This window comes from Macaca nemestrina, chromosome 10 (assembly GCF_043159975.1).
Source record: "Macaca nemestrina isolate mMacNem1 chromosome 10, mMacNem.hap1, whole genome shotgun sequence".
Classification (NCBI taxonomy): Eukaryota; Metazoa; Chordata; class Mammalia; order Primates; family Cercopithecidae; genus Macaca; species Macaca nemestrina.
Window position 1 is genome coordinate 141894284 of NC_092134.1, and position 27962 is coordinate 141922245.

The 27962-nt window shown below is 40.1% G+C and overlaps 1 protein-coding gene across 9 annotated transcripts in view; it reads right to left on the reverse strand.

Annotated features, from left to right (window-relative positions):
• The window catches only part of LOC105484242 (ELKS/RAB6-interacting/CAST family member 1), a 541895-nt gene that overhangs the window by 79805 nt on the left and 434128 nt on the right, over window positions 1-27962 (reverse strand). For 5 of the 9 annotated variants that reach the window (XM_071070649.1, XM_071070651.1, XM_071070652.1 and 2 more), the window contains one exon: window positions 19207-19305. In XM_071070649.1, the coding sequence (XP_070926750.1) occupies window positions 19207-19305 (99 nt within the window). Of the gene's footprint in view, window positions 1-16965; window positions 17033-19206; window positions 19306-27962 lie in introns of all 9 variants that reach the window. The other 4 variants (XM_071070654.1, XM_071070653.1, XM_071070657.1 and 1 more) reach the window with 1 other exon arrangement.

The following is a 27962-nucleotide window of genomic DNA, read 5'->3' on the forward strand; positions in this document are numbered from 1 at the left end:
ATTAGATGAACTACTGTAGTCCACAAAACATATAATATAGTTGTGGACTAAATTTGGCAAAAGCTGTATAGTCTAGAGCAAAGATCCTAGAATTCTGGGAATTTCTGCAAGTTATCCAAAAGTAATTGAGTTCTAGAGAACATTAAGAAGAGAGACTAACCCTAAAAATCCAGAAATCTGGTATCTTCCAACATTAGTAAACGACTACAGCCTGCTCTTATTGACATTCCTCTAACTTGTAAAGAATGTCTAAAGGCCGGGCGCAGTGGCTCACACCTGTAATCCTAGCACTTTGGGAGGTTGAGGCGGGTGGATCACTTTAGGTCAGGAGATCGAGACCAGCCTGGCCAACATGGTGAAACCCCGTCTCTACCAAAAATACAAAACTAGACGGGTGTGGTGGTGCGTGCCCTTGGGAGGCTGAGGCAGGAGAATCACTTCAACCCGGGAGGTGGAGGCTGCAGTGAGCAGAGATCGCACCACTGCACTCCAGCCTGGGCAATAAGAGTGAAACTCCGTCTCGGAAAAAAAAAAAAAAAAAAAGAATGTTCTAAAAACTCCCTGTGTTAGACTTCAGATACTATGCAAAAGCTATACAGAAGTACATGTTGGCTACCGGCAGGTTAGTAAACAACAGCTATTAATTCTATGGCAAATCATAGATTTACAAACTACTTTCACATTCATTACGTCGGTGCCTCAAGAAAAGTAGGATAGTTATCATCACGCCCACTTCAGAGATGAATAAACTGAGGTGCCAAGAGGTTAATGGATTACTTTGAAGTCTCTGACCCGGATTCAATGCTTTTTCTATTAAGTAGGTGTCTACATTTTTCTTGGATAATTCATGTTACGCAGAAAAACAGAGATATCTGACCCATGAGGAATTTAAGAGCTCTGTGCATTAGGGCCAGAAAAATGGTAAGTTGATCCTAATACTAAGTCTGTCAGGAAAAAAGTAACTTTGGCCATTAAAAGGCTGTGCTAACAGCTCTAAGTCACGTAAACAGATCAACGTTGTCTCACAGGCATTCTGTAAGCCAAAAACACACCAAGGAGAAATGATTGCGTGAGACCTTTGCTCCCAGGGGAATGATGATTATTGTAACCAATTCCTTTTCTGTCCCAGTCCTTGCTATGAGGAAAGGCTGATAGGTACAGATGACTGGCATGTCTTAGTAGAGTCGGAGATTTAGGAATCTGGGCTGGTGACAATGTTGGTACAGAAAGTTTGTTTCTCTGCTCTGTTTGTCAAGAGTCTACAAGTCTGTGGGGAAAGGGAAGAAAGCAGAATGCAGAAGAGCTCACCATTCACTGTAACAGGAAAATATTCCTATCCCCACAAGAGATGTGGCTACGCCATCACACTAAAAAGTGCTCTCTCACTGCCAATTACCAAGCACAATCCAGCGTAAGTGCCTACTAAAATTATGTCTGTGCTTTATATTCCAGGAAGTAGATAGCTTTCTTTACACAACAGAAACACAAATTTAAAGAAATCATACTCTTGGCAGCAAAGAATTCTAACCCTGTTCTCTAAGCAGTAGCATACTAGTGCAACTCCTATTCCCACAAAAAATTAGCAGGCAACTGAACAATAAGAAAGAAAGAAAAAAATAAAAGGTTCTTAGGTTTTAAGGATTTCAGAAAAAGCTTCTTGAGGTCTCAAGCCACTCTGATATCTCCCTGGCTATGCGTTAGTGAGTTATTATTGACCTGTGGAGTAGAGACAGATTATCTATCTTTATCTATCTATCTATCTAATCTATCTTATCTATCTATCCTATCTATCCAATCTATCTAATCTATCTATCTTATCTATCTAATCTATCTAATCTCTCTCTCTCTCTCTCTCTCAAGCTCTTCTCAAGACACACTTTTAGCAGACGGCTGGGTAAAGAGAATCACAGGGGATTACTCCAATATTTATTTCCTTTTCAAATGTCAAAACCAGTTTTAGTTTGTTTACTTCTAGGGATAAAGAAACAAGAGGAAAAAGGGAAGATTACAGTGAGCTTCCTTAAGGCTGCATGGGTCTCTCCTATTTTCCTGCTTAAGACACCACTGCCTTGAGGATCTTTAGAATTAAGAAAAACTACTCTTCTTTTCCAATGATTTTTTCAGAGACATGAACAACTACTCTTTTTAAATCATGATATGAAGAAACCACTTTGTTTTAAACAGCTGAAGAACAGAATAGAATTGTACTTGTGTTGTTATATAGAGAATGAACTTTGGTTCAAGTAAATATCAGGAAAGCAGTAAAAATGTAGCCAAAGGTCCTAAGATCATGTATTTATGAAGCTGTCCTTCCTGACCTGCTATTCCTCTCTATTGAAAACACCTGACATTGTATGTGCAATAATTAGTTTTTCTCTAAAGATTTAAGCTAGATTGCCTACTCATTCATTGTGTATTATGAGCTGCTTCTTCCTTCAGTGTTAGGTATTAGAAGGCTAGGACCAACGCTCAACCTTGGAAATAACTAACTAATTTCCCGAAGTGCATACTATTTTATCCATAGCATCTCATCCACTCTGAGACTTAGAAAACAGATTATTAAAAAAGAAACACACACACACACACGAAACCATATTATCTGGCAATCTGCCACACAGAAAATACTAATTCAATATTCAACAAGTATTCACTGAATGCCTATTACTTGTTAAACATTATTTACATCTGCCTTTTCTGTCACTTTGTAGTGCCCCTTGCTGATTTAAGACAGGTAAAGTAGATTTCAAGACAAACAATATTTCTGAAAATAAAAAGGTTTATCAGGAGTATATAATAATCATAAATGAGTTTGCAAACACAGCCAGAGCTTCAAAATACAAAGTAAAACCTGAAATAATTCAAAGCAGAAAAATCTCTAATTTTTGTTGGAGATCTGAATGCTGCTTTCCCTGCAATTAACAGACCTCTTCCTCTACAAAAATTCAGTGAAGACATGGATGACCTGACAAACTATCAACCAGCCTGACCTAATTGATATGTACAGAACACTGTATGTGACAAAGAATACCATTCCTTTAAGAGCACAAGCTATGTTCATTAAGATGCTCATGTTTTGGGCCATAAAACAAAAGTCTCAAAAATGTAAAATAATTAAAACAATACAATGTATGGTTTGTGATCACAGTGAGATTAAACAGGTGCTAAAAGATAAACGCACATTAAAATTTTAAAGAGTTTATTTGAGCAGACCGCAATTCATTAATCAGGCAGTCTTAGGCCATAAGTGGTTGGGGGTTCTTCTGATGAAGAGATTGGGAGAAGACTTTTGTAAGGTGAAAGCAGAAGCAAGGTAAAGAAAATCCCTTATTGGTTAAAGTGGGGCAGTGATGTTTTCTGGATCATTCCAGTGCCAAGTCCCTGGTTAGAGGTTAGCCAGGCAGTTTCTGATTGGTTAAACTTAAGTATTGGGAAGCCTCGAGGTAGGGGGTTAGTTGGTGGTTTCTGATTGGCCTAGAATATGGCTGTTTACAAAGAGTTGGGTTTCAGTTTGTTTATATAGGAACTCAGGGCATTGGAGCTGCCTTAGCCTAATGGCCTCCCAACCAAAATTACACTGCGTTTGAACCAGGAATATGAAAAACTGCTGAGCATCGCAAATCATCATGCAAATACAAACCATGATGAGATACCATCACACACCAATTAAAATGGCTATTATTTTAAAACCCCCCAAAACAAAAAATAACAAATGCTGGAGAGGATGTGGAGAAAGGGGAACTCTTATACAGTGTTGGTGGCAATGTAAATTAGAACAGCCGTTATAGAAAACAGTATGGAGGGTTTTCAAAAAACTAGAATAGAACTATCATACGATCTAGCTATTATACCACCGGGTATATATCCAAAGGAAAGGAAATCAGTACATCAAAGAGATAACTGTACTCCCATATTTAGTGCAGCACTATTTACAACTGCCAAGATATGGAACTAACCTAAGTATCCATCAACAGATGAATGGATAAATGTGGCAAATATATATAAAATGGAATGCTATTTAGTGATTAAAAAAAAAAAAAGAATGAAACTCTGTCATTTCAGCAACATGGATGAGCTGGGAGGACAATATGTTAGGTGAAAAAGTCAGGCACAGAGAGATAAATACCATATGTTCTCATTTACGTACAGAAGCTTAAAAAGTTGATCTCATAGAAACAGAGAGTAGAAGAGTGATTCCTAGAGGCCAGGAAGGGTAGGGGGAAGGGGAAAGCCAGAGGTGGGTTAATGAATATAAAAATGCTTTTGCAAGAATTATAAAAGTGAGAGAAATCTAACCTGACTGACTCCATCTTGCTTCTAACCTCACAAGCTCACTCCTCTTGCTCATTCCTGGGCATAGGCCAAGCTAACTATGGGAGGTATTTAGTTTATAGTTTAACTTTGAAGCAAAAATGATAATAGTCCCTCTGCAAGCTGACCCCCTCTGGGGACCGAAACCATCTCTGTAAGACGAATGAAAGGCCACAAGGTTAGGAGTATGAGAAAAGACTGAATTCCTCTAAGATGTCGGTGTAGTTAAATGATAACCAGCCATTGTTCCCTAGCTGTTTTTTTTTTTTTTTTTTGAGATGGACTCTTGCCGTGTCACCAGGCTGGAGTGCAGTGGCACGATCTCGGCTCACTACAACCTCTGCCTCCCTGGTTTAAGCAATTCTCCTGCCTCAGCCTCCCAAGTAGCTGGGATTACAGGCACGCGCCACTATACCCAGCTAAATTTTTTTGTATTTTTAGTAGAGATGGGGTTTCATCACGTTAGCCAGGATGGTCTCAATCTCCTGACCTCATGATCCACCCACCTCAGCCTCCCAAAGTGTTGGGATTACAGGCGTGAGCCACCGTGCCTGGCCTATTCCCCAGCTTACTTTTCTAGAATTGCTTACTCATCAAGAGTCATGCAGCTGGAGGTTACAAAATTTGTAACCTCCCCAACTGCTCCTACAGATAACATCACTGTTGTAAAACCTAAGATTGGTCTTTAAGATATTTTTCAGACTTTTGCATTTTGGCAACCAACTGACTCCACTCGGACCTGTCATTCATACCAAGGAACTGACTCAACCGGTCTTGTGACCCCCATCTAGAAACTGACTTAGTGTATGAAGATAGTTTCTGACACCTTTATGATCTCAACTCCAACCAATCAGCAGTACCCATTCCCTAGCCCTCAGCCTGCTAAATTATCCTGGAAAACCCTAGCCTCCGAATTCTTGGGGAGGCAGGTTTGAGAAATATCTCTCGTCCTCTGATCAGCGGCCTTGAGATAATCGAACTCTTTCTCTACTGTAATGCTGCTGTCTCGGTGTGCTGGCTTTTCTGTGCAGCGGGTGAGAAGAATCCACTGAGTGAGCAGAAGTACAGGTAGATGGGAGGAACAAGTTCTGGTGTTCTATAGCACTATAAGGTGACTATAATTAACAACAATTTGTTATGTGTATTTTTCAATAGCTAGAAGAGTGAATTTTAAATGTTCCCAACACAAAGAAATGATATATATCTGAGGTGATAAATATGCTAATTACCCTGATTTGAGCATTATACATTATACACATTTATCAAAATGTCACTGTACCCCATGAACATGTAAAATGATTAGATGTCAATTTTAAAATAATAATAATAATGGAGGAAAAGATTTAAATATAACAATATAATGCTTTATAATTTAAAAAAAAAACTAAAATACCAAAAACAAACAAACACAAACACTGGGCTTGGGGAAGTAAACCAATAAATGCATACCCGTGCACTCCACACGCTGCTCTTCTCACAAAGACATACACTCACTCATTTTGTAAAGAGTTCCAGATAACTTTCCTGTAGGGTTTTGCTTAAAAGTTTAACCTCGGCCGGGCGCAGTGGATCACACCTGTAATCCCAGCACTTTGTGGGGCCGAGGAGGGCAGATCACGAGGTCAGGAGATTGAGACCATCCTGGCTAACATGGTGAAACCCCATCTCTACTAAAAATACAAAACATTAGCCAGGCATGGTGGCGGGTGCCTGTAGTCCCAGCTACTTGGGCGGCTGAGGCAGGAGAACAGTGTGAACTCGGGAGGCGGAGTTTGCAGTGAGCCGAGATCGAGCCACTGCGCTCCAGCCTGGGTGACAGAGTGAGACTCTGTCTTGGAGGGGGGAAAAAAAAAGTTTAACCTCATTAAGCAAAACAAAAAATGTTAAAAAAGAAAAAAAAAAAAAAAAAAAAAGGAAAAATCTCATTTAATTGATGTTGGGAAATTATTTAAAAGTCAGTCCCTGGTTCAGAGTATTTTTCTGGATCCAATTTCTAAAAGATGGTCCCCAAATTTGTATCTCTGTTGAATGAAAAGTGCTTCAATTCATTGAAAAGCTCAGTTTGTAGCTGTTAAGTTGCCTAAATATTCAGTCTTTGTAAAAGGTATAGGTGTGTATCTTTGTTAAAGGAAATGCTGAATGTGACCATATTTAAAAATAATAAATTATGCAAATTATTAAAGACTTCTAAGCAGTTCAAATCAAGGAAGAACAAACAGTGTAATGCTTTACTACGCTAATAAAGCAACCAGTTAAATAAACAAACAAATAGCCCAGTTCCCAAGCAGAGAACAAAAGGCTAAATCAAAGCCTCAAGGGTAGTTCCTTTCCGTTTCAAAACCTTGAAATGTTTACCTGGGAAAGAGGAAGTTGCCCCTTTCTCTTCACTAAGAAAACTTTTCCAAATAACATCCAGTGCATGTTTTGGGCACATCTTTTCTTTTCTTTTTTTTGCCAGAAAATCAGCATTACTTCTTTTCTAATTAGGAAAGTTTTAAAATTATAGTAAAATACACATAACATAAAATTCACCATCTTAACCATTTGAAGTGCGCAGTTGACGAGTGCTAAATACATTCACATTGTTGTGCAACCATTCTCCAGAACTTTTTCATCTTGCAAAACTAAAACTCCACATCCATTAAACAATTCCTCATTTCCTCCACTACTTTGGTTTTTCACAAGGTTTTATGTCTTGAATGAAATGATGAAAAACATGGCTTCTATTTTGATGTGAAACATTACGGGAAAAATAAATTTAAATGTAGAAATTAATTCTATTGTCAGCTTTTTTTTTCTTCTCAAGAATGAGACCTGAGAGATGGCTTACTAGATAGAATAAAGGATGTGAGTTCCAGCTTTAAAAAGACCACACCCTTGGAGGCTTCTTACACTACATGTTATTGATATTTGAAGCAAGAAAGGTATGTCATATCTACATAAATGAATGTATCCAGGATTTATAATTTTGGAGAAAAAGTACATTTGTAGTATACTAATCCTAAAATGCATTATCAGAAAGACTAAGGTAAACACTTAGGAGAATAGTTACAAATTAGTCCAACATACATACATTGCTACCATGGGGTCCCTTTCTACTCAGATTTTAAAAGGAGTTTATTGTTAGTCTTCATTATTTATAATTGGATATTCTTATGGGAATATTCTTAGGGGAGAAGAGATTTTCTTTTTTCATCTGCTGCTAGGTTAATGGGGGAGAACCCTATAACAGACACTGGCAAGAGAAAAACATACACATTTATTTACTGTAAGTTTTTTTTTTTTTTTTTTTTTGAGATGGAGTCTCGCTCTGTAGCCCAGGCTGGAGTGCAGTGGCCGGATCTCAGCTCACTGCAAGCTCCGCCTCCCGGGTTCACGCCATTCTCCTGCCTCAGCCTCCCGAGTAGCTGGGACCACAGGAGCCACCACCAAGCCCGGCTAATTTTTTAATATTTTTAGTAGAGACGGGGTTTCACCGTGTTAGCCAGGATGGTCTCGATCTCCTGACCTCGTGATCCACCCGTCTCGGCCTCCCAAAGTGCTGGGATTACAGGCTTGAGCCACCGCACCCGGCTACTGTAAGTTTTATGTAACATGGGAGCCTTCAGAAACGAAGAACTCAGCCGGGCTCTGTGGCTCAGGCCTGTAATCACAGAACTTTGGGAGGCAGAGGTGGGAGGACTGCTTGAACCCAGGAGTTCAAGACCAGCCTGGGCAACATAGTGAGACCCTGCTTCTACTAAAAAATACAAAATTTAGCAGGGCATGGTGGTACACGCCTGTAGTCCCTGCTACTCAGGAGTCTGAGGCAAGAGGATCCCTTGAGCCCCTGAGTCCGAGGCTACAGTAAGCTATGATCATGCCACTACACTCCAGTCTGAGCGACAGAGAGAGACACTGTCTCTAAAAAAAAAAGAAAGAAAGAAATGAAGACTTCAAAAAAGGAAATCTGTGTATTTTTATACTAAGACGAAGAGTAGACAGTCATGGAGAAATGGATTTGAGGACAGAGAGTGTAATCTAATAATAGTAATAAACTGGGCAAGGCCTGTTTGCTGTTCTTTGTGTTCCTCTGTCTTCAGAGATAAGGACATTCTTTTCCTCCAGCTATGGGGTGGGTGCCTCTGCAATGAAGGTTTTATGACTGACTTTAGGGGCAGGTCAGAAAATTCTTTCATCACTTGCTTCAGGCAAGAAGGGTGAGGAGAAGGTCAAAGAGGACTTCCTGCTTCTGTTTTATCCAATGCTAAGGCGCCATATTTGGGGAAGCATGTCCTGAATTCCATCATTCACTCTCCTTTCTCTTGTAATCAGTATGGACACAAAGGCATAATAACCTCTTTTAAAAATCTTCTAGCTTTGTTTCCTTATCAGAGGTGGGTCAAGTTTTGATATAATTAGGCATATCTGGCTTCAAATCTGGCTTCTACTGTGTACTGGGTATGTGAACTTGGGTAAGTAAGCTAACTTCTCCACGGTTCAGTTTCCTCAGCAGTAAAATAATGAAAATGGTACCTATCCCTTACGATTGTTACATTGGTTTCAACGAAAACACGCTTACAATGTGCTTATAAACTCACAACTCAGTGTTTGGCGCTTACTAGGTGTTCTTTAAATGGGAACTACTAGCATCACTGATCATTTAGTCTTTTTTCCCAATGCCTTTGTCAAAAATAACTCTTTTCCAAAATCTTTTTTTTTTTTTTTTTTTTTTGAGATGGAGTCTTGCTCCGCCGCCCAGGCTGGAGTGCAGTGGCGCAATCTTGGCTCACCGCAACCTCCGCCTCCCGGATTCAAGTGATTCTCCTGCCTCAGCCTTCCGAGTGGCTGGGATTACAGGCACGCTCCACCACACCCGGCTAATTTTTACATTTTTAGTAGAGACAGGGTTTTGCCATGTTGGCCAGGCTGCTCTCGAACTCCTGACCTTAGGGTGATCTGCCCGCCTCGGCCTCCTTAAGTGCTGGGATTACAGGTGTGAGCCACCCTGTCTGGCCTACAGAATCTTTTTTGATTTGACATAGGTTCAAGCTGCTTGGGACCAGGGGGAAAAAAAAAAAAAGCAAAAAAAAAGCAGCAGCAGCAAAACTGTTCTTGTGTTTCAGTGTGTGAGTATATGCTCATGAGAAGAGATGGAGGCTCAGCGAAGACAGAGGCCCACAGAAGGGACCTGCTGAGTATGGCATGCAAAAAGGGCTGGTGGAAAGCTTGGCTTGTAATAGCAGTGGGCAGAGTTCTGAGACAGTTGGTGAGAATCCAGGGCAGAAGGATGGGGTGGAAAGGGAGTGAACCCTCTGGAAAATAGTGAAAAGCAGAAATGAGGATTTTAAATTTCTTTGTGGGGAGGAGGGAAGAAGAGAAACCCGAAAAGCAGAAACAGGTAGTGTGCCGAGGTCAAACAATAAACCAGTTAAAGACATTTCTGAGCATAGAGAGGGAACACTATTAAACTGGAGTTCAGGTGGTGCAAGAATAGTTTGAATCCAGAGTTGAAAAGTAAGGAACTCTTATTCAATCCTCCCATTAAGTGACAGCTGAGAGGAAGACAGAGAAAGTGAGGAGGGAGGGGAAAGAGAAATGCCGGAAGGGTATTAATGCTGTAAGTGGTCAGCTTGGGCCTTCAGGTTAAAGCCAGTTAATAGCTAACATTAACTGACCAACTACTGACATGTAAAAGCATTGTTCTAAGGGATTTACATTACTTAATTTAATCCTCAAATAGCCCTCTGGGGCGGGTATATTATTATCCTGATTTTACAAATGAAGAAAGTGAGGTACACAGAAATTTGAAACCAAGTAATCTGGTTCCAAAGCCCACCTTCTGACCAGGACCTGAAAGCAACAGAACTAGATAAAGGGACAATCAACTTAGAAGACAGTGATTCATTCAGACAATGTCGAAAGAAAGCTGATTACTACTTTAATCTTCTGTAAAGCTCAATACATAACTGTTCTTGTGAATGCCTCACATTTGTAGTTAGTCTTTTTGAATTATGGTGCCCAATATTAAAACAGAAGTGTGGGTAGGGGATAACCATGGAACGAACGAAAGGACAGACACCCTCTGGTTCAGTTGGGCTGGTTTCCTCACCAGCCCCTACATGTCACACTCTCGTTCTTAGGTTGGAACTCCTGGAAGTTAGTTCCTATCTGAAATGCTTTTCTTTTCCTGTTTCATCTTTCCCAAACTTTATTCAACCTCCAAGACTCACTTTTTCTCCCTTCTACAGTTCCAAATTCCTCACTAGATTCCTGGTTAGTCACATGTCTCAGTGAAGTCAGAAACCGCTTACCTTCCTTTCAGTGAGGGACTGTCTTGGGTAACCTACAGCTATTTCTTACCAGCAAAGACCATTTTGTTATTTCCCCAGTTAGGAATGCAATTCAATTCAACACGCTTCTACGGAGTGTCTACTATGTCCAAGGAACTAGACTGGAAAATGGAAGACTCCTCTTTCGGTATGGTGTAATGGAAAGAGCAGGGGGTCTGGAGTCTGTCCTGGATTTAAATATCTGCCATTTGTTAGCTGTGTAATCTTGGAAAATTATTTAACGTCTATGAGCTGTGTATGCGATAAGATATATGAAAGTGCTGGGCCCATAGTAAATGCTTAATAAATATTCATTTTCTCCCTCCTATTTCTCTGCAGCTAGATCCTCGTGCTTCTTGAATTTCACTGGCTTTGTGCTAAGCTTTCCAGGAGAGAAGTTTCTTGCTAAAATCTCTGATCCACTTCTGAAAATAGATAAAATTCTTCCTTGTCTGTGATATCAAGTCAGTCTTGATATTGGCCCAAACTGGTTTTTGGACCATTTTCTCTATACCAGGACAATAGTGCAATTCACTGCACCATTTAATTCTGCAAGATAATTTAACACCTCCCTTCTACGGATGTATTCTCTAGAGATTTAAAGCTTCCATTGTTGCACTATTGCAGTGAGAATAATTTTAGGATGTTTCAAACTGATAAGGACATTGACAACTCCGCTAAGATGGACAAAAAGGAAATGCCAAAAGAGAAGGAGACACTTGCTCTACAACACTTGTCTTAAAAGTTTGTGTTGGCCGGGCGCGGTGGCTCAAGCCTGTAATCCCAGCACTTTGGGAGGCCGAGACGGGTGGATCACGAGGTCAGGAGATTGAGACCACCCTGGCTAACCCGTTGAAACCCCATCTCTACTAAAAAAAAAAAAAAAAAAAACTAGCCGGGCGAGGTGGCGGGCGCCTGTAGTCCCAGCTACTCGGGAGGCTGAGGCAGGAGAATGGCGTGAACCCGGGAGGCGGAGCTTGCAGTGAGCTGAGATCCAGCCACTGCACTCCAGACTGGGCGACTCCGTCTCAAAAAAAAAAAAAAAAAAAAAAAAAAGTTTGTGTTAATATTTACATCATCTCTAATGAAAAATGAAAAGTCTAGCATACTGGTCCAAATCCTGTTCTGAGATGCCACAGGGCTGATCCAACAGGCAGGCCATCTCCAGATTTTAGTAAGTGGCAGGTTCTTAGACCAAGACCAACTTCTTAGGCCCTTGGTAGGTGCATCCTTTACTGGAGGGACCAAGCACCAGTTCACACAAACTGCTCCACAGGGTGAAGTCCGGAAAGAGCACAGGCTGCTCTTCTTGATGGCTAAGAACCACAGGTTACCGGAAGGAAAGTTTCCACCCGAAGGATTTTCAGTTGGTAAATGAAAAAGATTTCAGAGTTACATTCAACTCCATTATATTCAGTGTCAAATTTTAGGAGGCAGACTCTAGGACTTCATTATGATTTTCCTTTAAATTCTCAACATTTCTCTAAATTTTTTTTGTTTCTATTCGTCTTTCTTATCTTCCCTTTCTAGTAAGCAGTGCTGATGATAAAGCTGACAACCAATTTCTATGCTCCTGGTTTCAATGCAAACTTTACTTCTATTTTTCTGGATTTTTGTGAATTCACTAGTTAACGAAATAAATACACACACACACACACACACACACACATTTACTGAGAACCTACTATATCCTGGGCATTTATTTAGATGATGGGAATACATAAGTAAGTATATTGAAGTCCCTGTCCTCATGGGGCCTACATTCTACTCTAAGGAGGGAGGAAGAGGAGGGAGGGTAAAGGGAGGTGGGGGGGAGGAGAAGAAAGGATAAAGAAAAAAGAAGAAAACTTATAGTAAATGGACAGAGAGTGGCATGGATAAACTAACTTACATAGGAAATCTTTGCTCTGGAACTCCCTATTGGGCTGAGGCTAAGATTTGCACCACTGAGTTCTATGAGTCAGCAACGTTATTGCTATGAACTGAATGCTTGTGTCCCCTCAAAATTCATATGTTGAAACCCTAATCTCCAATATGATGGTATCCGGATGGCTTCGGGGAGGTTATCAGGTCATGAGGGTGGAGTCCTCATGATAGAATAGGTGCCTTTATAAAAAGAACCATGAGACAGCTCGCTTCCTGTCTCTCTCCGCCCTGTGAAGACACAGGGAGAAGCCAGCCATCTGCAAAGTAGGAAGAGGGCCCTCACCAAACGCCTGACCACACTGGGGGATCCTGACCTCAGACTTTCAGCCTCTAGAACTGTAAAAAGTAAACGTTTGTCGGGGCCATGACCCATGCCCGCGGCCTGTTAGGACCTGTGCTGCACAGTAGGAGAGGAGAGCAGGCAAGTGGGCATCACAGCCTGAGCCCCGCCTCCCGTCAGATCAGCGGCGGCGTGGAATTCTCAGAGGAGCACGAACCCTGTTGTGAACTGCGCATGGGAGGGATCCAGGTTGCACGCTCCTGATGAGAATCTGATGCCTGATGATGTGAGGTAGAAGAGTTTCATAAAGCCATCTCCCCCAACCCCCCGTTGTGGAAAAATTGTCTTCTATGAAACCTGTTTCTGGTGCCCAAAAGGTTGGGGACTGCTGGTTTAAGCCATCCAGTCTACGATATTTTCAATAGCAGCCTGAGCTGACTGAGACAGTCATACAAGACTTCATGGCTATTGCACCCAATGCAATTTAAACACATTACAATAGACATTGATTCAAGTGATTTACTGAATAGTTATATAACTATTATCAAATCATGCTCAAATTCTACTTATTGAACTTAAAACACCTAACATGAATGTCTGAGCACCAGACATGTGAGAGAGAGAACCAATTTCTTTTTTTCTTTTTGTTTTTGAGACAGTCTTGCTCTTTCACCCAGGCTGGAGTGCAGTGGCGCGATCTCGGCTCATTGCAACCTCTGCCCTCAAGGTTCAAGTGATTCTTGTGTCTCCTGAGGAGCTGGGACTACAGGTGCGCGCCACCACACCCAGCTAGTTTTTGTATTTTCAGTAGACATGGGGTTTTGTCATGCTGGCCAGACTGGTCTCAAACTCCTGGCTTCAACTGATCCACCTGCCTCGGCCTCCCAAAGTGCTGGGATTACAGGCGTGAGCCACTGAGTCTGGCCCTCACTTGGATTTTCTACAGGCCAAGAGGAGAGTGAAGGAACTGTTATTTTTTCTGAGTGGAGGCAGTCCTGGCTTCAGTCTGTGTGTCTTAGGAGGGCTGCTTGAGAGCTAATGCTTTCAAAGATTTCACTGACTAAATGTCATCTCATAGGGAATTTCTTTATAAAATTCAAGGTGTTTTCCCAAAGGAAAAAATTCCTCAACATACAGGAGATAAAACTTGTGGTGATGAAAGAGAGCTATCACCATCAATATGTCTTTGCTATCTCTTCTACTGTCAGACACTAGTTCTTCCTTCCAGACCACAGAAAAGCCTGGGGACCTTAAGTCACAACTTTGAAATCTTTGTTTTGCATCCTGACCTATAAGATGAGGGCACGGATTAGATGATGATGTTCGTAACAACAGTGACTAACACTTCTTGGAAGCTTACTATTTCCTGGAGAGGGATCTAAGTTAACGATGACAACAGCAACAATCGAAATAATAACAGCATGGAATTGATGACAACAGCAACAATCGAAATAATAACAGCATGAAATAAGAGCATGTCCAGTACTGTTCAAAGCATTCTACAGATATCAACCTATAATCTATCCACTAATCCTATAAAGTAGGCATTATTAATAAACCCATTTTTTAGATAAAGGAACTGGGGTTCAGGGAGTTTAAGTTACTTTTCCAAGGTTACAGGGCAGGTGGAGGGGTCTAGATTCAAAGCTGTGCAGTCTGGCTCCAGAGTCCATGTGCCTCACAACTTTCTACTCCCCACAACAACCTCCATCCTAAAGATGAAGAAACTGAAGTGCAGCGCGATTACATACCTTGTCCACATCAGAAGCTGGTACATGGTGGTGTTAGAATCTGAACATAGGCATCCTGCTCCGAAGCCTACACTCTTAACCATTACGCTTTACCGCCTCTGCTGAAATGCCCTAACTCCAGAATCGTTTTCAGTTCAGTACATCTATGGTTCTCTTCCCATCTACGGATTATATCAAGTAAGGCTCATACTTGATCAGTATATATTGGTGCCCTAGAAAATGTTTTAGATGCAAAGTACATGTTCTTAAGTTTGATAAGGTAAATCATCAATTTCAAAAGTTTGAATTTTTAAAGAAAATCTATTTTCTGTAAAATTAGTAAGGAAACAGGAGAAGGAAAGTGGATAGCCACTCAAAACTTCTGCAGTGTTTTAAGGGTCACTCATGCACTTCTTCAGGTAAAATCCTTATCATATAATGAGGTTTACAGCACATTTTATAAAATTGGAAACTCCATATCATAGAAACTCCAGTGATGGCCGGCTACAATTGCATGGTGTTAAACCAGTGAAAGTTAATATATTAGTGCAATATGCTCAACAGTGTGATAATTGGAAAAAGCTAAGAGTTATTTCATTTTGGTAGAGAAAGGAAAATGAAGATTTCAGGAACAAGTTTATGTGGTTTGTTTACTTTTTAGTCTCCTGGTGAAGTTACCTATGGGCCTGTTTCCTGGAATACCAACAGGCTTCCTCTGATTGGCCAGAAAAAGGATTTGCAACAAAATGTAATCATGTCCACGTGTGTGGTGCCTCCAGCCCAGGGAAGCTAAGAAGATCCTGTGTTCTGACAAAATAGACAAGCCAGAGAAATGCTCATTTCTAAGAGACCAGCAAACTACATCCAGCTACTGCATGGCCTCACCTGCTTGATGATGGCGAGTACCTACCTACCCTTGTAGAGTGCAGATAAATCAGTGCACTGATTGCTCTCAGCGTTAACTTTCTCTGACATGCAGCATTCTAACCTGAAGAGCTTTCTGGTTGATCCAGTGCATTTCTTTTTTTTTTTGTTTTGAGAGGGAGTCTTGCTCTGTTGCTCAGGCTGGGGTGCAGTGGCCTGATCTCGGCTCACTGCAAGCTCCGCCTCCCGGGTTCACGCCATTCTCCTGCCTCAGCCTCCCGAGTAGCTGGGACTGCAGGCGCCGCCACCTCGCCCGGCTGGTTTTTTTGTATTTTTAGTAGAGACAGGGTTTCACTGTGTTAGCCAGGATGGCCTCGATCTCCTGACCTCGTGATCCACCCGCCTTGGCCTCCCAAAGTGCTGGGATTACAGGTGTGAGCCACCACACCTGGCCAATCCAGTGCATTTCAGCCTCATTCATGCCCTCAGGATAAAGCCATCTGGACAGTTTCCCACCTCACAGTGCATTGCCCCTTTCCACAACTTACCTCTCCATCCTTCTTGGTTGTGTTCAACAGTTAAGAGGTCTACACATGTCCTCATCATTTTAAGCAGTTTAACATCAAGACAAAGACATTTCAGGGAGAACTGACTCCAAGGGAGTGAGATCACTGATAAGCATGGGCAGTGAATCCAGGGTGCAAGGCCACCAATATGTGTGAACGTATTAATCATAATTGTTAGTTTTTCTAAGAAAAGGATTTCCTTAGTCAAACCTCAAGGGCATCAGATCAAAGGGAGATACTGCCACAGCTGGACGATACTTTCCAGCCAAGTGGCCTGAAAAGGAGAATCAAGACAGTGTCCTGGCAACTGTTGAACACAGCAGCAATCCATGAAAACGGAGAGAAAAGAATTTTTAGAATGACTTCTAAAAAAGGTCTTCCTTTACTTTGCTCCTCCCTATTTTTAGGGATAGTTTGAGGGTAACATCAAAGCCCCAGGGGATGCATCCGAGGTGCTGACTGTGAGAGCTAATTCTTCTACAGATAGAAACAAAAGGAGGTTTTAGTTCATAGCACAGTTTTTTTTTAAACACCATTAATTAATCATCATAAAAAGTATATGTCAAACTTAGGCCAATGGGCAAAGTACTTGTTCAATTTTCTATTGCCAGTTTCATATAAAGTTACTATAAACCTTGCCAGGACACTGTAAAATCACCCTAGAAAGGGTAATAAATAAAATCAGAACTGGAGAAATTTAGTTACATGTCCTAGAAGTTCTCCCAAAAATGTATGAAAAGCAATTATAGAAGTGACTATTAACACACAACGAGGAAAAAAAAAAAAAAAAGCCACAAAATCCAAACCCCACTATGTCAGCAGCACAGCAATACACACAAAAATCACATGAAAATGAAAAAACAGAAAGCACACCAGGATTTCATGAATTACAGAGAAATGAGATGTGAGAGTTACTGTGTAAAAAGAAAAATGAAAACAAACAAAAACCATTTCTGTAGTCAAGGAAAGCTGTTTCTCACCGTTCTGAACAAAATGGCTGAACTAAGAGCCTCTGATTGGCTATGCCCATATACCCTCCTCCTCATCCTACAGGGAGAGAGATGACAAGGGGCAATGCCCCAGAGCAGCATGGAATGAAAAAGAGGTGGTTAGTATTTAAAACAAAGACGTAAGCATAACGTCGCAGAAGATAATTTCTTGACTCTCTTAAACAGATTCTAATTCCCTAAACTATCAAAATTAGTAGTTACTGTCGGTCCTCTGTATCTGCGGGTTCCACATCTGTGGATTCAACCAACCGTGGACGAAATATATACATATACATACATATATATAAAAATCAATAAAAATAACAATGCATTAATACAGTAAATTTTTAAAAATACAGTATAACAACTATTTACACAGTATTTACATTGTATTAGGTTATAAGTAATCTAGAGATGATTTAAAGTATATGGGAGGGTCTGGGCGCGGTGGCTCATACCTGTAATCCCAGCACTTTGGGAGGCCAAGGCGGGCAGATCACCTGAGGTCAGGAGTTCGAGACCAGCCTGGCCAACATGGTGAAACCCTGTCTCTACTAAAATACAGAAATTAGCCAGGCATGGTGGCAGGTGCCTGTAATCCCAGCTACTCAGAAGGCTGAGGCAGGAGAATCACTTGAACCCAGGAGGCAGAGGTTGCAGTGAGCTGAGATCATGCCACTGCACTCCAGCCTGGGCAACAGAGCAAGACTCCGTCTCAAAAACAAAACAAAACAAAACAAAACTAAACAAAACAAAAGTACACGGGAGGATGTGTATAGCTTATATGCAAATACCATGCCATTTTATATAAGGGACTTGAGCAACCATGGATTTTGGTATTTGTGAGTGGGTTTGTCCTGAAACCAACCCCCCGAGGATACTGAGGAACAACTGTAGTTTGTCTTATACTTCTATTCTTCCTACTTTCCAAGATGCCATCTCTATCTCAGGGCTGGATCTGGGCAAAATTATCAAGTTGGAGGTTTTTCCTTATGTTTTGCTTTTCCTTCAACCTTTCTCTGTTTCCCTCTTCCTACTCCAGACATCCGGTTCTCTATATTATCAAAAACCTGTTTTCATGAGGAATCAAACATGCATCTTATATCCCCTGGCACAGATTCAGTTCCAGGTATCAGGGAGCAGGCAGAAAAGGTAAAATGATCTCTTGGCATGGAAAGACTGCTGACACCAGGCAGATAGCTCTCCATTCTGCCCACATTACATATTTGTACTGTTTTCCTTCTAAAATACAAGGCTTGCCTCAACTGGCTTAGTAAATGTCATCATAATAGGACGGACTATACCTTCTGAATCTTAGAAGCAACAGCAATTTGAATACCATTGCTGCTTTCATCTGCACTCTCTCTGCTGCTTCTGCTAAGACAATGTCATAGCTATTATTTAGTAGAGATGTTTAGCAGGAAAGTCTTGATGCTTTAGTCATATGTATGTAATTACTTGACTTTTTTTTTTTCCCCTTAGCTATATATTTTAAGGCTGGGTGTGATAGAGATGTTAAAATTTGATTTTTGGCAATGGGATATGAGGTAATCTGTTCAGCACTCTCTCCCATCCATCATTTTCAAGATTTGAGGAGAGTTCCCTTTTTCCAAGAAACTAGAAATTGAACATGGTTCCCTTCAGATTCATCAATGTCTCTTTTGCATTGATGAGAAGTTGAAGACCACAATTTTCCTTAAGCATGACATGCTGGAGGGATCCACAAGGACAGGGAGTGAAGAACTAAGTTTCAATCTTCACTTCTAATAGGTAATGAGCAGAGAGTTCATAATTTGCAATTAAACAGAAATAACCTAAAAACTGTGCCTCACTAGGCTTGCAAGGAAAGAGTCTTGTTTTTCTAATAAGGAACTATTTCTTTAAAAGGAAAATCAAGACAGTTAAAAATTAGTAAAGACAGTTAAAAATTACATATTATTAGTACGTATCTCTGAGAAAGTTAATTTTTTTTCTTAACCCAATTCAAGGATTCTTTATTTTTCAAATCTTTCAAGTATCTGCTCTTAAAATATTTAGAATCACCAACTTCCTATAAAGAAACTGAATCTGTGATTTTTTTGAAAAGAATATTCTTTTTATTTATTATTATTTATTATTCTATTTATTTTTCTTCTTCTAACTTGTATCTTAGAATTTGCAACATGCCAGTACAAAACATCTCAAAATTTAAGTGTGTGGGTTTTTTAATAAAACACTGCAGAGCCATCTTACCTGGTCTGGGGAGGGCTTGTGATTTGTCTGATTGGAATGGGAGGATTTGAAGTGGTCATCCTCGTAGTTGTCGGCCATTAGCTTCATTCGATTTTGCGTCTAGGAAGAAATTATTCATAAGGTTAAATTTAAGTAAAGTTTCTATGACACACTGTAAAGTAATGAGTATTTTAAGAGTTTCACAAGAAAGGATAAAACTAATCCTGTCTGCAATAAAATAAACTAAATATAGGATTTCTGAGGATACTGGAAAGAGTTTAGGCACTACTATGGGCTGAATTGTGCCCCCGCAAAATTCACATGTAGAACTCCTAGACCCCAATGTCACCAAACCCAGGGACAGGGTCTTCAGGAAGTAATTAAGGTTAAACGAGGGCAGAAGGGTGGGGCCTTAGTCTGATAGGATTGGGCTTTGTAAGAAGAGGAGGAGAAAAAGAGATTTCTCTTTATTTTCTGCCATATGAGGATCCAGTAACTAGGAGCCTCTGCGAGCCAGGAGGAGCCTTCACTAGGAACTGCACCAAACACTACCTTGGTTTCGGACTTCCCAATCACCAAACTGTGAGAAAATAAATTTCTGTTTGATTAAGCTACCCAGTTCATGGCATTCTATTACAGCAGCTTGGGCTAAGACTGGCAGTTACATTGATACAGAAATTTTGGGGGAAGAGGAGGCAATATCCCCAAAACAAGCATTTCATGAATTCTCTCTCTTTTTTTTTTTTTTTTTTTATAAAAAAAAGGGTTTCACTATATTGCCCAGGCTTGTCTCAAGCTCCTGGCCTCAAGCTGGCCTCAGCTTCCCGAGCAGCTCAGGTACATGCCACCATGCTTGACTAATTTTAAAATTTTCTTTGGTAGAGACACATTCTCACTAAAAAATCAATTGAACAACTATAACAATTTACTACAGAGTTCAGTGAGGTATTTAGACAGCAGCGCGCTCTCTCTCATATATATATATATATACACACACACACACACACACACACATACACATAGATAGCTTTTCTTTATACCATCAATAAACAATTCGGGTCTTAAAAATAGGTAAAAAGAAAAAAAAAATTGGTAAAAAGTTCTGAAATCCTTCTCCTCAACCCTAAGCCAGAAGATGACTATGATCCCATTGTCTTCTCTCTGTCTTTACCAAAAACGAAGACTGGATTAGTGGTTCTGTGTGGGTGGTTAATTTAGGCCTTGAATAAATGAATAATATATTGAACATTTTAGGAAATTAACTCTGCAGAGTAAGCAGCTTAGAAAATGCCAGGGTACACGATGCATAAAATCAAGCAGCAATATGTTACACTAGTAAAATACTGTTAAAACTTGAAGTTTTAAAGCATTAAAAATAAACTTGCTAATATTGTATGATTTAAAAATGCTTACTACAGATAATTTGGGTTTTCTTTGTTATATTTTAGAAAGAGTCTCATTCTGTCACCCAGGCTCTATAGTACAGTGGCATAATCACTGCTCACTACAACCTCAGACTCCTGGGCTCAAGTGATCCTCCCAACTCAGCTTCCTGAGTAGCTGGGACTACAGGTATGCACCACCACACCCAGCTAAGTAGAGACAGGGTCTCACTATGTTGTCTAGGCTGGTCTTGAACTTCTGGCATTATATAAAATTAAAAAAATAAAGTACAAACAAAAAAGAGAAATGAAAGAAAAATCATCTATAATTCCTCTATCAGTGATTATCACTCTTAAGTGTATTCATTTAGTCTCCTCCCTGTGAACATAAAAAGTGGCATGCTCTTCTGATTTATTCTATTTCTTCTCTATTTTTTTTTTTTTGAGATGGAGTCTCGCTCTGTCGCCCAGTGGCACTATCTCAGCTCACTGCAAGCTCCGCCTCCTGGGTTCACACCATTCTCCTGCCTCAGCCTCCCGAGTAGCTGGGACTACAGGCGCCCGCCACCTCGCCCGGCTAATTTTCTTGTATTTTTAGTAGAGACGGGGTTTCACCGTGTTAGCCAGGATGGTCTCGATCTCCTGACCTCGTGATCCGCCCGTCTCGGCCTCCCAAAGTGCTGGGATTACAGGCTTGAGCCACCGCGCCCGGCCTAATTTTTTCATATTTTTAGTAGAGACGGGGTTTCACCGTGTTAGCCAGGATGGTCTCGATCTCCTGACCTCATGATCTGCCGGCCTCAGCATCCCGAAGTGCTGGGATTATAGGCATGAGCCACCGCACCCGGCCTTTCTTCTCTATTTCAGCTACACTGTGATACTTTAAAAATTACTATATCTTATAGCATATTTTCCTACCTGGTAGAATATGTTCACCAATTCTACTGCGTCAAAATTTGATTGGTTATTTTTAACACATTTTCTTTTCTAGATGAATTAAAAATAGTTTGTCTAGTTTCATAAAAAAATTTACAGAGATATGTAATGATGTCTAAGCGAGGGCTTTAAAAGAGCCAAATTGCCTGAGTTTAAATTCTAGCTCTGTCTCTCACCAGTTGACTGCAGGCAAACTACGTAAATGCTGTGAGCCTCAGTTTCCTCACCTTTAAAATAGGGATAACAATAGTTTCTCCTACAAAAGACTGTTGCGAGTATTAACCTGTTGAATTAACACAAGGAAAACACTTAAAAAGGTGCCTGGCATAAAACTGACACCCAGTACATTTTAGCTATCATCATAGTCGAGACCATTTTTTCATGTCATTAAATAGTATTTTAAAATATTGCTTTAAAAAATTACATATATATGTATATGTGTATATGTATGTGTATGTGTATATATTTATTTTTTGGTTTTAGAAAGTTTATGTATTTTTTTAGAAACTGTAGAAATGGGGTCTCACTATGTTGCCTGGGCTGGTCTTAAACTCCTGGCCTTAAGTGATCCTCCTGTCCTGGCCTCTCCAAGAGTTGGGATTACAGGCATGACCACTGTGACCAGCCTAAAATCTACTTTTAACTGGCTGCACAGCATTCAGCTGAATGGATATCCATTTATTTAGTTATTTTTTTTTGAGATGGAGTCTTGCTCTGTCACCTGGACTGGAGTGCAATGGTGCGATCTCAGTTCACTGTAACCTTCGCCTCCTGGGTTCAAGTGATTCTCCGGCCTCAGCCTCCCGAGTATAGCTGGGATTACGGGCGGCTGCCACCGAGCCTGGCTCATTTTTGTATTTTTAATAGAGATGGGTTTCACCATGTTGGCCTGGCTGGTCTCGAGCTCCTGACCTCATATAATCTGCCTGCCTCTGCCTCCCAAAGTGCTGGGATTACAGGCGTGAGCAACTGCGCCCAGTCCCCTGAATGGATTTTTAGTGAGTCCCATATTGTTGAAGATTTAGGTTCTTTACATTTTCACCTAATAATGTAAGCACATTTTTTTTTTTTTTTTTTTTTTTGAGACGGAGTCTCGCTCTGTCGCCCAGGCTGGAGTGCAGTGGCCGGATCTCAGCTCACTGCAAGCTCCGCCTCCCGGGTTCACGCCATTCTCCGGCCTCAGCCTCCCGAGTAGCTGGGACTACAGGCGCCCGCCACCTCGCCCGGCTAGTTTTTTGTATTTCTTAATAGAGACGGGGTTTCACCGTGTTAGCCAGGATGGTTTCGATCTCCTGACCTCGTGATCCGCCTGTCTCGGCCTCCCAAAGTGCTGGGATTACAGGCTTGAGCCACCGCGCCCGGCCTGTAAGCACATTTTAAAGTCAGTTCCTCCCTCTAGTATATAACGACAGAAAAAAAAAAACCTATTAATAAATCATCTGTGAATCAAATTTCTCTTTTCTGGGAGGACCCCCAGTGACCTTTGCTATGGTCTGAATGTTTGTGTTCCCCCCCCAATTTATTTTATTTTAATTAATTTATTGTTTTTTTGAGCCCGAGTCTCGTTCTCTTGCCCAGGCAAGATCTCGGCTCACTGCAACTTCTGCCTCCCGGGCTCAAGCAATTCTCTTGCCTTAGCCTCCCAAGTAGCTAGGATTAGAGGAACACACCACCACAGTGGCTAATTGTTTTTGTATTTTTAGTAGAAACGGGTTTTGCTATGTTGGCCTGGCTAGTCTCAAACTCCTGACCTCAAGTGATCAGCCCGCCTCAGCCTCCCAAAGTGCTGGGTTTACAGGCATGAACCACTGCGCTCGGCTTCCCCCAAATTTAGATGTTGAAACAACCTTCAATTTGGTGGTATTATGAAATGGGGCCGTTTGGAGATGATTAGGTCAGAGGGTGGAACCCTCATGAATGAGATTAGTACCTTTATAAAAAAGGCCTGAGGGTATCATGCAATATACCCAGGTAACAAACATGTATATGTATCCCCAGAATCCAAAATAAAACTTGAAAATAAAAAGAAAATAATGAGCAACAAGGTTCTACTGCCAAAGTTTGTACTTCGATTTGGGAGATGTAAATATCTAGTATCACTGGTAGGAAACCGAACTCCTAACGAGGATAGTGTGTCACTCAAAAGAGAAAATATGAAAATAATTTTTTTCTTCTGTTTTTGCTCTCCCAGCACACTTTGCTTGTGAGACCAACTATAGATGTTTTCATATAGAACTGTTATCTCCTTTATCAAACTGGTGGCAAATAACATACTTTTTTTTTTTGCAAACAGTAGTTGCTTAAAGGATAATTGCAAATGAATGAATAAATAAATGGATAAGTAAATAAACGTATCCATTATACTTGGGAAAAAAAAAAGGCCCGAGGGAGCCTGTTCGCCCTTCCGCAGTGTGAAGATGCGAAGCAGCACTATCTGTGAAGTCGAGAGCAAGCCTGCATCAGACACCGAATCTGCTGCTGCCTTGATCTTGCACTTCTGGTCTCCAAAATGGTGAGCAATAAACTTCTGTTGCTTATCAATTACTCAGTCTATGTTATTTTGTTACAGCAGTCTGAATGGACTAAGACAATTTTGAAAAGATGTAGGCTAATTTTTCTTATGGCATGTGGTATCTCTTGGCAAAGTCTTCTGCAAAGCAGCTCTCGGGAAAAAAGGAAAATAGAAGAAAGCAAAGAGGCACCTAGAGAAAGTGAGCAAAACATCTGTATCATGTCATTCAATTGGTTAAGAAACCTTTCCATGTTGACTTTAATAGGAATGTGGGTGAAAGTATACTCGGCTAGTTATTTTCTTAGAACATGAGACAATCTTTAATATCTGATATCTAGCATAAGTTTAAAAACTTAAAAAGAAATCCTAATAAAGCACACACAAATCCATTTTCAAGGCAGAATGCATTTAAAGTGCTTCTTAGGAATGAGTATGTATGCCTGCCTGAAGAAACTGATCCAAGTGGACAGATAAGACCAAAGATTACTTATTTGATCCACGTCACAGAATGAAAAAAATAGTTGTAAGAACTTACTTCTCCATTTCCAAAAGACATGAAGATGATCAAAGTTTAGTGTTCCTAGGTCTAGTATGAAGAAACTTGGTGTGAAGTCTGTTCCCTGCATAGTTATGATATTGAGCACTAAATATCTGACAGCTCACAGAGCATCAGATGTTACACAGATCATAGAAATGACTGCGCTCTTAAGGGGCTCTCACAGTATGCTCTTCTCAAGATAAGACCAAAAAGCAAAAGGAGTGATTCCTTCATGTTTTACTGACATGGAAGATCATGTTTTACTGACGTGGAAGATATTTTATATCCAAATGTTTTTCCTCTTGAACCATGCCAGGTGCATGTGCAGGCAGAAGAAACCCTTGGTCCCAACGACATAAAGAATCAGATGTCCTGAAGGAAGGAAGGAAGGAAAAAAAAAAAAAAGGAAGAAGGGAAGAAGGAAGAAACTTGCTGAAATAGACTTCTTTAGCTATCAATGCATATCTGTGCATCCAGGTATACACACCCTCCCAGAGGAAAAAGGAACCAGTTGTCTATTCTGTTTATCTTTTCTTCTAAGACAAAAATGTCAATGTCCAAACAGAAGCCATATTTCACAGAAGAATACATAAGCTAAGAAACAGGATAGGTTATCCAAACCCAGCTATTAAAAGAAAAAGTTTAAATTCTAATCAGATTTACGTTTTACTACTGATAAAAAAAAAATCTGAGAGTTCAGTTGCAGGTTCTGTTAACCAGAATAAAAGCAGACTAATTAATTCTCTAATAATAGAAGTCTGAAGGGACATCAGATTAAGTCACTGTTAAAATTATTATAATATCTGGTCTTTTCTTCATGAACAATCTGTCCCACTATATATTTCACATCTAATTAAGTCATTAAATCCTATCTATCTTGTGTGTTTTCTCCAAGAACCAGCTTTTAGTTTCACTGATCTTCTCCATAGCTTGTTTTCTATTTCATTTAATTTCTGTTTTTATTTTCTTTCTTCTTTTTTCTTGTGTGTGTGCTGGGGGTTACACAGATGTTCTTTCTCTATTTCTTGATTTGGATACTTTTAGCTCATTAATTTTCTTTCTTTTTTCCTTTCTTTCCTTCCTTCTTTTCTTTGAGAGAGTCTCTCTCTTTGCCGCCCAGGCTGGAGTGCAGTGGTGCGATCTCAGCTCACTACAACCTCTGGGTTCAAGCGATTCTCCTGCCTCAGCCTCCCGAGTAGCTGAGATTACAAATTCCTGATCTCAAGTGATCCACCCACCTTGGCCTCCCAAAGTGCTGGGATTACGGCGTAAGCCACCGTGCCCCGCCTTTTAATTTTCAATTTTATATATGTGTTAAGACTGTAAATTTTCCTCCAAGAACTGCTTTAGCAGTATATCACAAATTTTGATATATAGTGTTTTCCCTGTTCTAAATATTTTGCAATTTCTGTTTTTTACAATATTTGCAATTTCCTTATTTTCTAATTTGCAAAATTTGTAATTTCCAAATTTTTAAATGTATACTTTCCTATTTTGCAATATTGGTCCTTCTGAATTTTCTGTATGATCTTTCTCAAAATTCTTATCAGGTGAATGTACCTTCTCAGTCTGTTTTCCATGTCTCCTAGTCTCTCTTTGATATTTTCAATTTTGTTTTTTCCTTCTGCACTGTATTTTGGATATTTTTTGCAGTGTTATCTTCAAGTTTATTAATTCTCCTTTCATATATGTTAACTTGCCACTAAGTTTTTAATTGAATGACTAGATTTATTGATTATCTGGTAAATCTACATGTACTTTTAAAAATGGTCTTTTTTTTCTTTTTTTAACCACCCTCCTTTCAAAAATAGTCACTTTCCAAGCCAACATTTATTGAATACTTACTATGTGCCAAGCATTATTCTAAGAGCTTTAGGTAATTTAATCTTCATAACAATATGAAGTTGGTACAATTTTCATGTCGATTTTATAAATGAAAAACTGAGCTACAGAGAGCCTAAATAACTTTGTGACATTCATATGATGAATAAGTCACAGGCTAGAGCTCTAATACAAACAGTCTAGCTTTAGAGCCTTTCTCCTTTTAAAACTAAAAGAATTACATTTTATATTGAGAATTTCCAAACATACACAAGAAGATAGAAAAAAAAAAAAACAACAACAACCCATATATCCATGTCCTCCTTCAGAAACTATTCTATTACTCTACTTGTTTCCTTTATCCTCCCTTCTCTTTATTTGCTACAGCATTTCCTCTTCTACCACTATGACTACTACTACTACTAGTGCTACTTCTATTACTACTTCTTCAATTTTTATTTTGAGAGAATTGTAAATTCACATGGGGTTTTATAAAATAACACAAAAATAGCCAACACAATATTAATTGAGAAGAATAAAGTTAGGAAGACTCATACTTCCTGATTTCAGAGCCTATGGTAAAGTAGGTTTTTACCTACAGTGTGTTATCGGAATAAAGATGGACAAAGAAATCAAAGAAACGAAATTGAGAGTCCAGAAACAAACCGTAATTGTTTGTGGTCAACTGATTTCCAACAAGAGCACCAAGACAATCTAATGGGAGAGAATGCTCTTTTCATGCAATGGTGTGGGGCAAACAGAAATGGACATGCAAAGAAAATGATGTCAAACTCATTATGTCTCAGAACATATAAAAGAATAAACTCAGAATTGGCTAAACACCTAAATGTAAGAGCTAAAACTATAAAACTCTTAGAACAAAACGTAAGAGTAAATCTTCCTGGGTTAGGCAGTGATTTCTTAGATGAGATACCCAAAGAGCAAAAGTGGCAAAAGAAAAAAAAATAAATTGGAACACATTAAACTTTATAAAATTTTATGCTGTAAACGATATCAACAAGAAAGTGAAAAGAGAACGACAGGATGGGAGAACATATTTATAAATCATATATATGATAAAGGACTTGTGTCTGTAACTCTTACAACTCAATAAAAATACAAATACCCCAATTACAAATGAGCAAAGGATTTGAATCTTTTCAATCAACAAGAGGATTTACAAATAGGCAGTAAGCAGAAGAAAAGATGTGCAACCTCTGGCCGGGCGCGGTGGCTCAAGCCTGTAATCCCAGCACTTTGGGAGGCCGAGGTGGGTGGATCACGAGGTCAGGAGATCGAGACCATCCTGGCTAACACAGTGAAACCCCGTCTCTACTAAAAAAATACAAAAAACTAGCCGGGCGTGGTGGTGGGTGCCTGTAGTCCCAGCTACTTGGAGGCTGAGGCAGGAGAATGGCGTGAACCTGGGAGGCGGAGCTTGCAGTGAGCCGAGATCGCGCCACTGCACTCCAGCCTGGGTGACACAGCGCGAGACTCCGTCTCAAAAAAAAAAAAAAAAAAAAAAAAAAGATGTGCAACCTCAATAGGGAAATGCGTCTCAAAGCCACAATGATCTACGGGAACAACG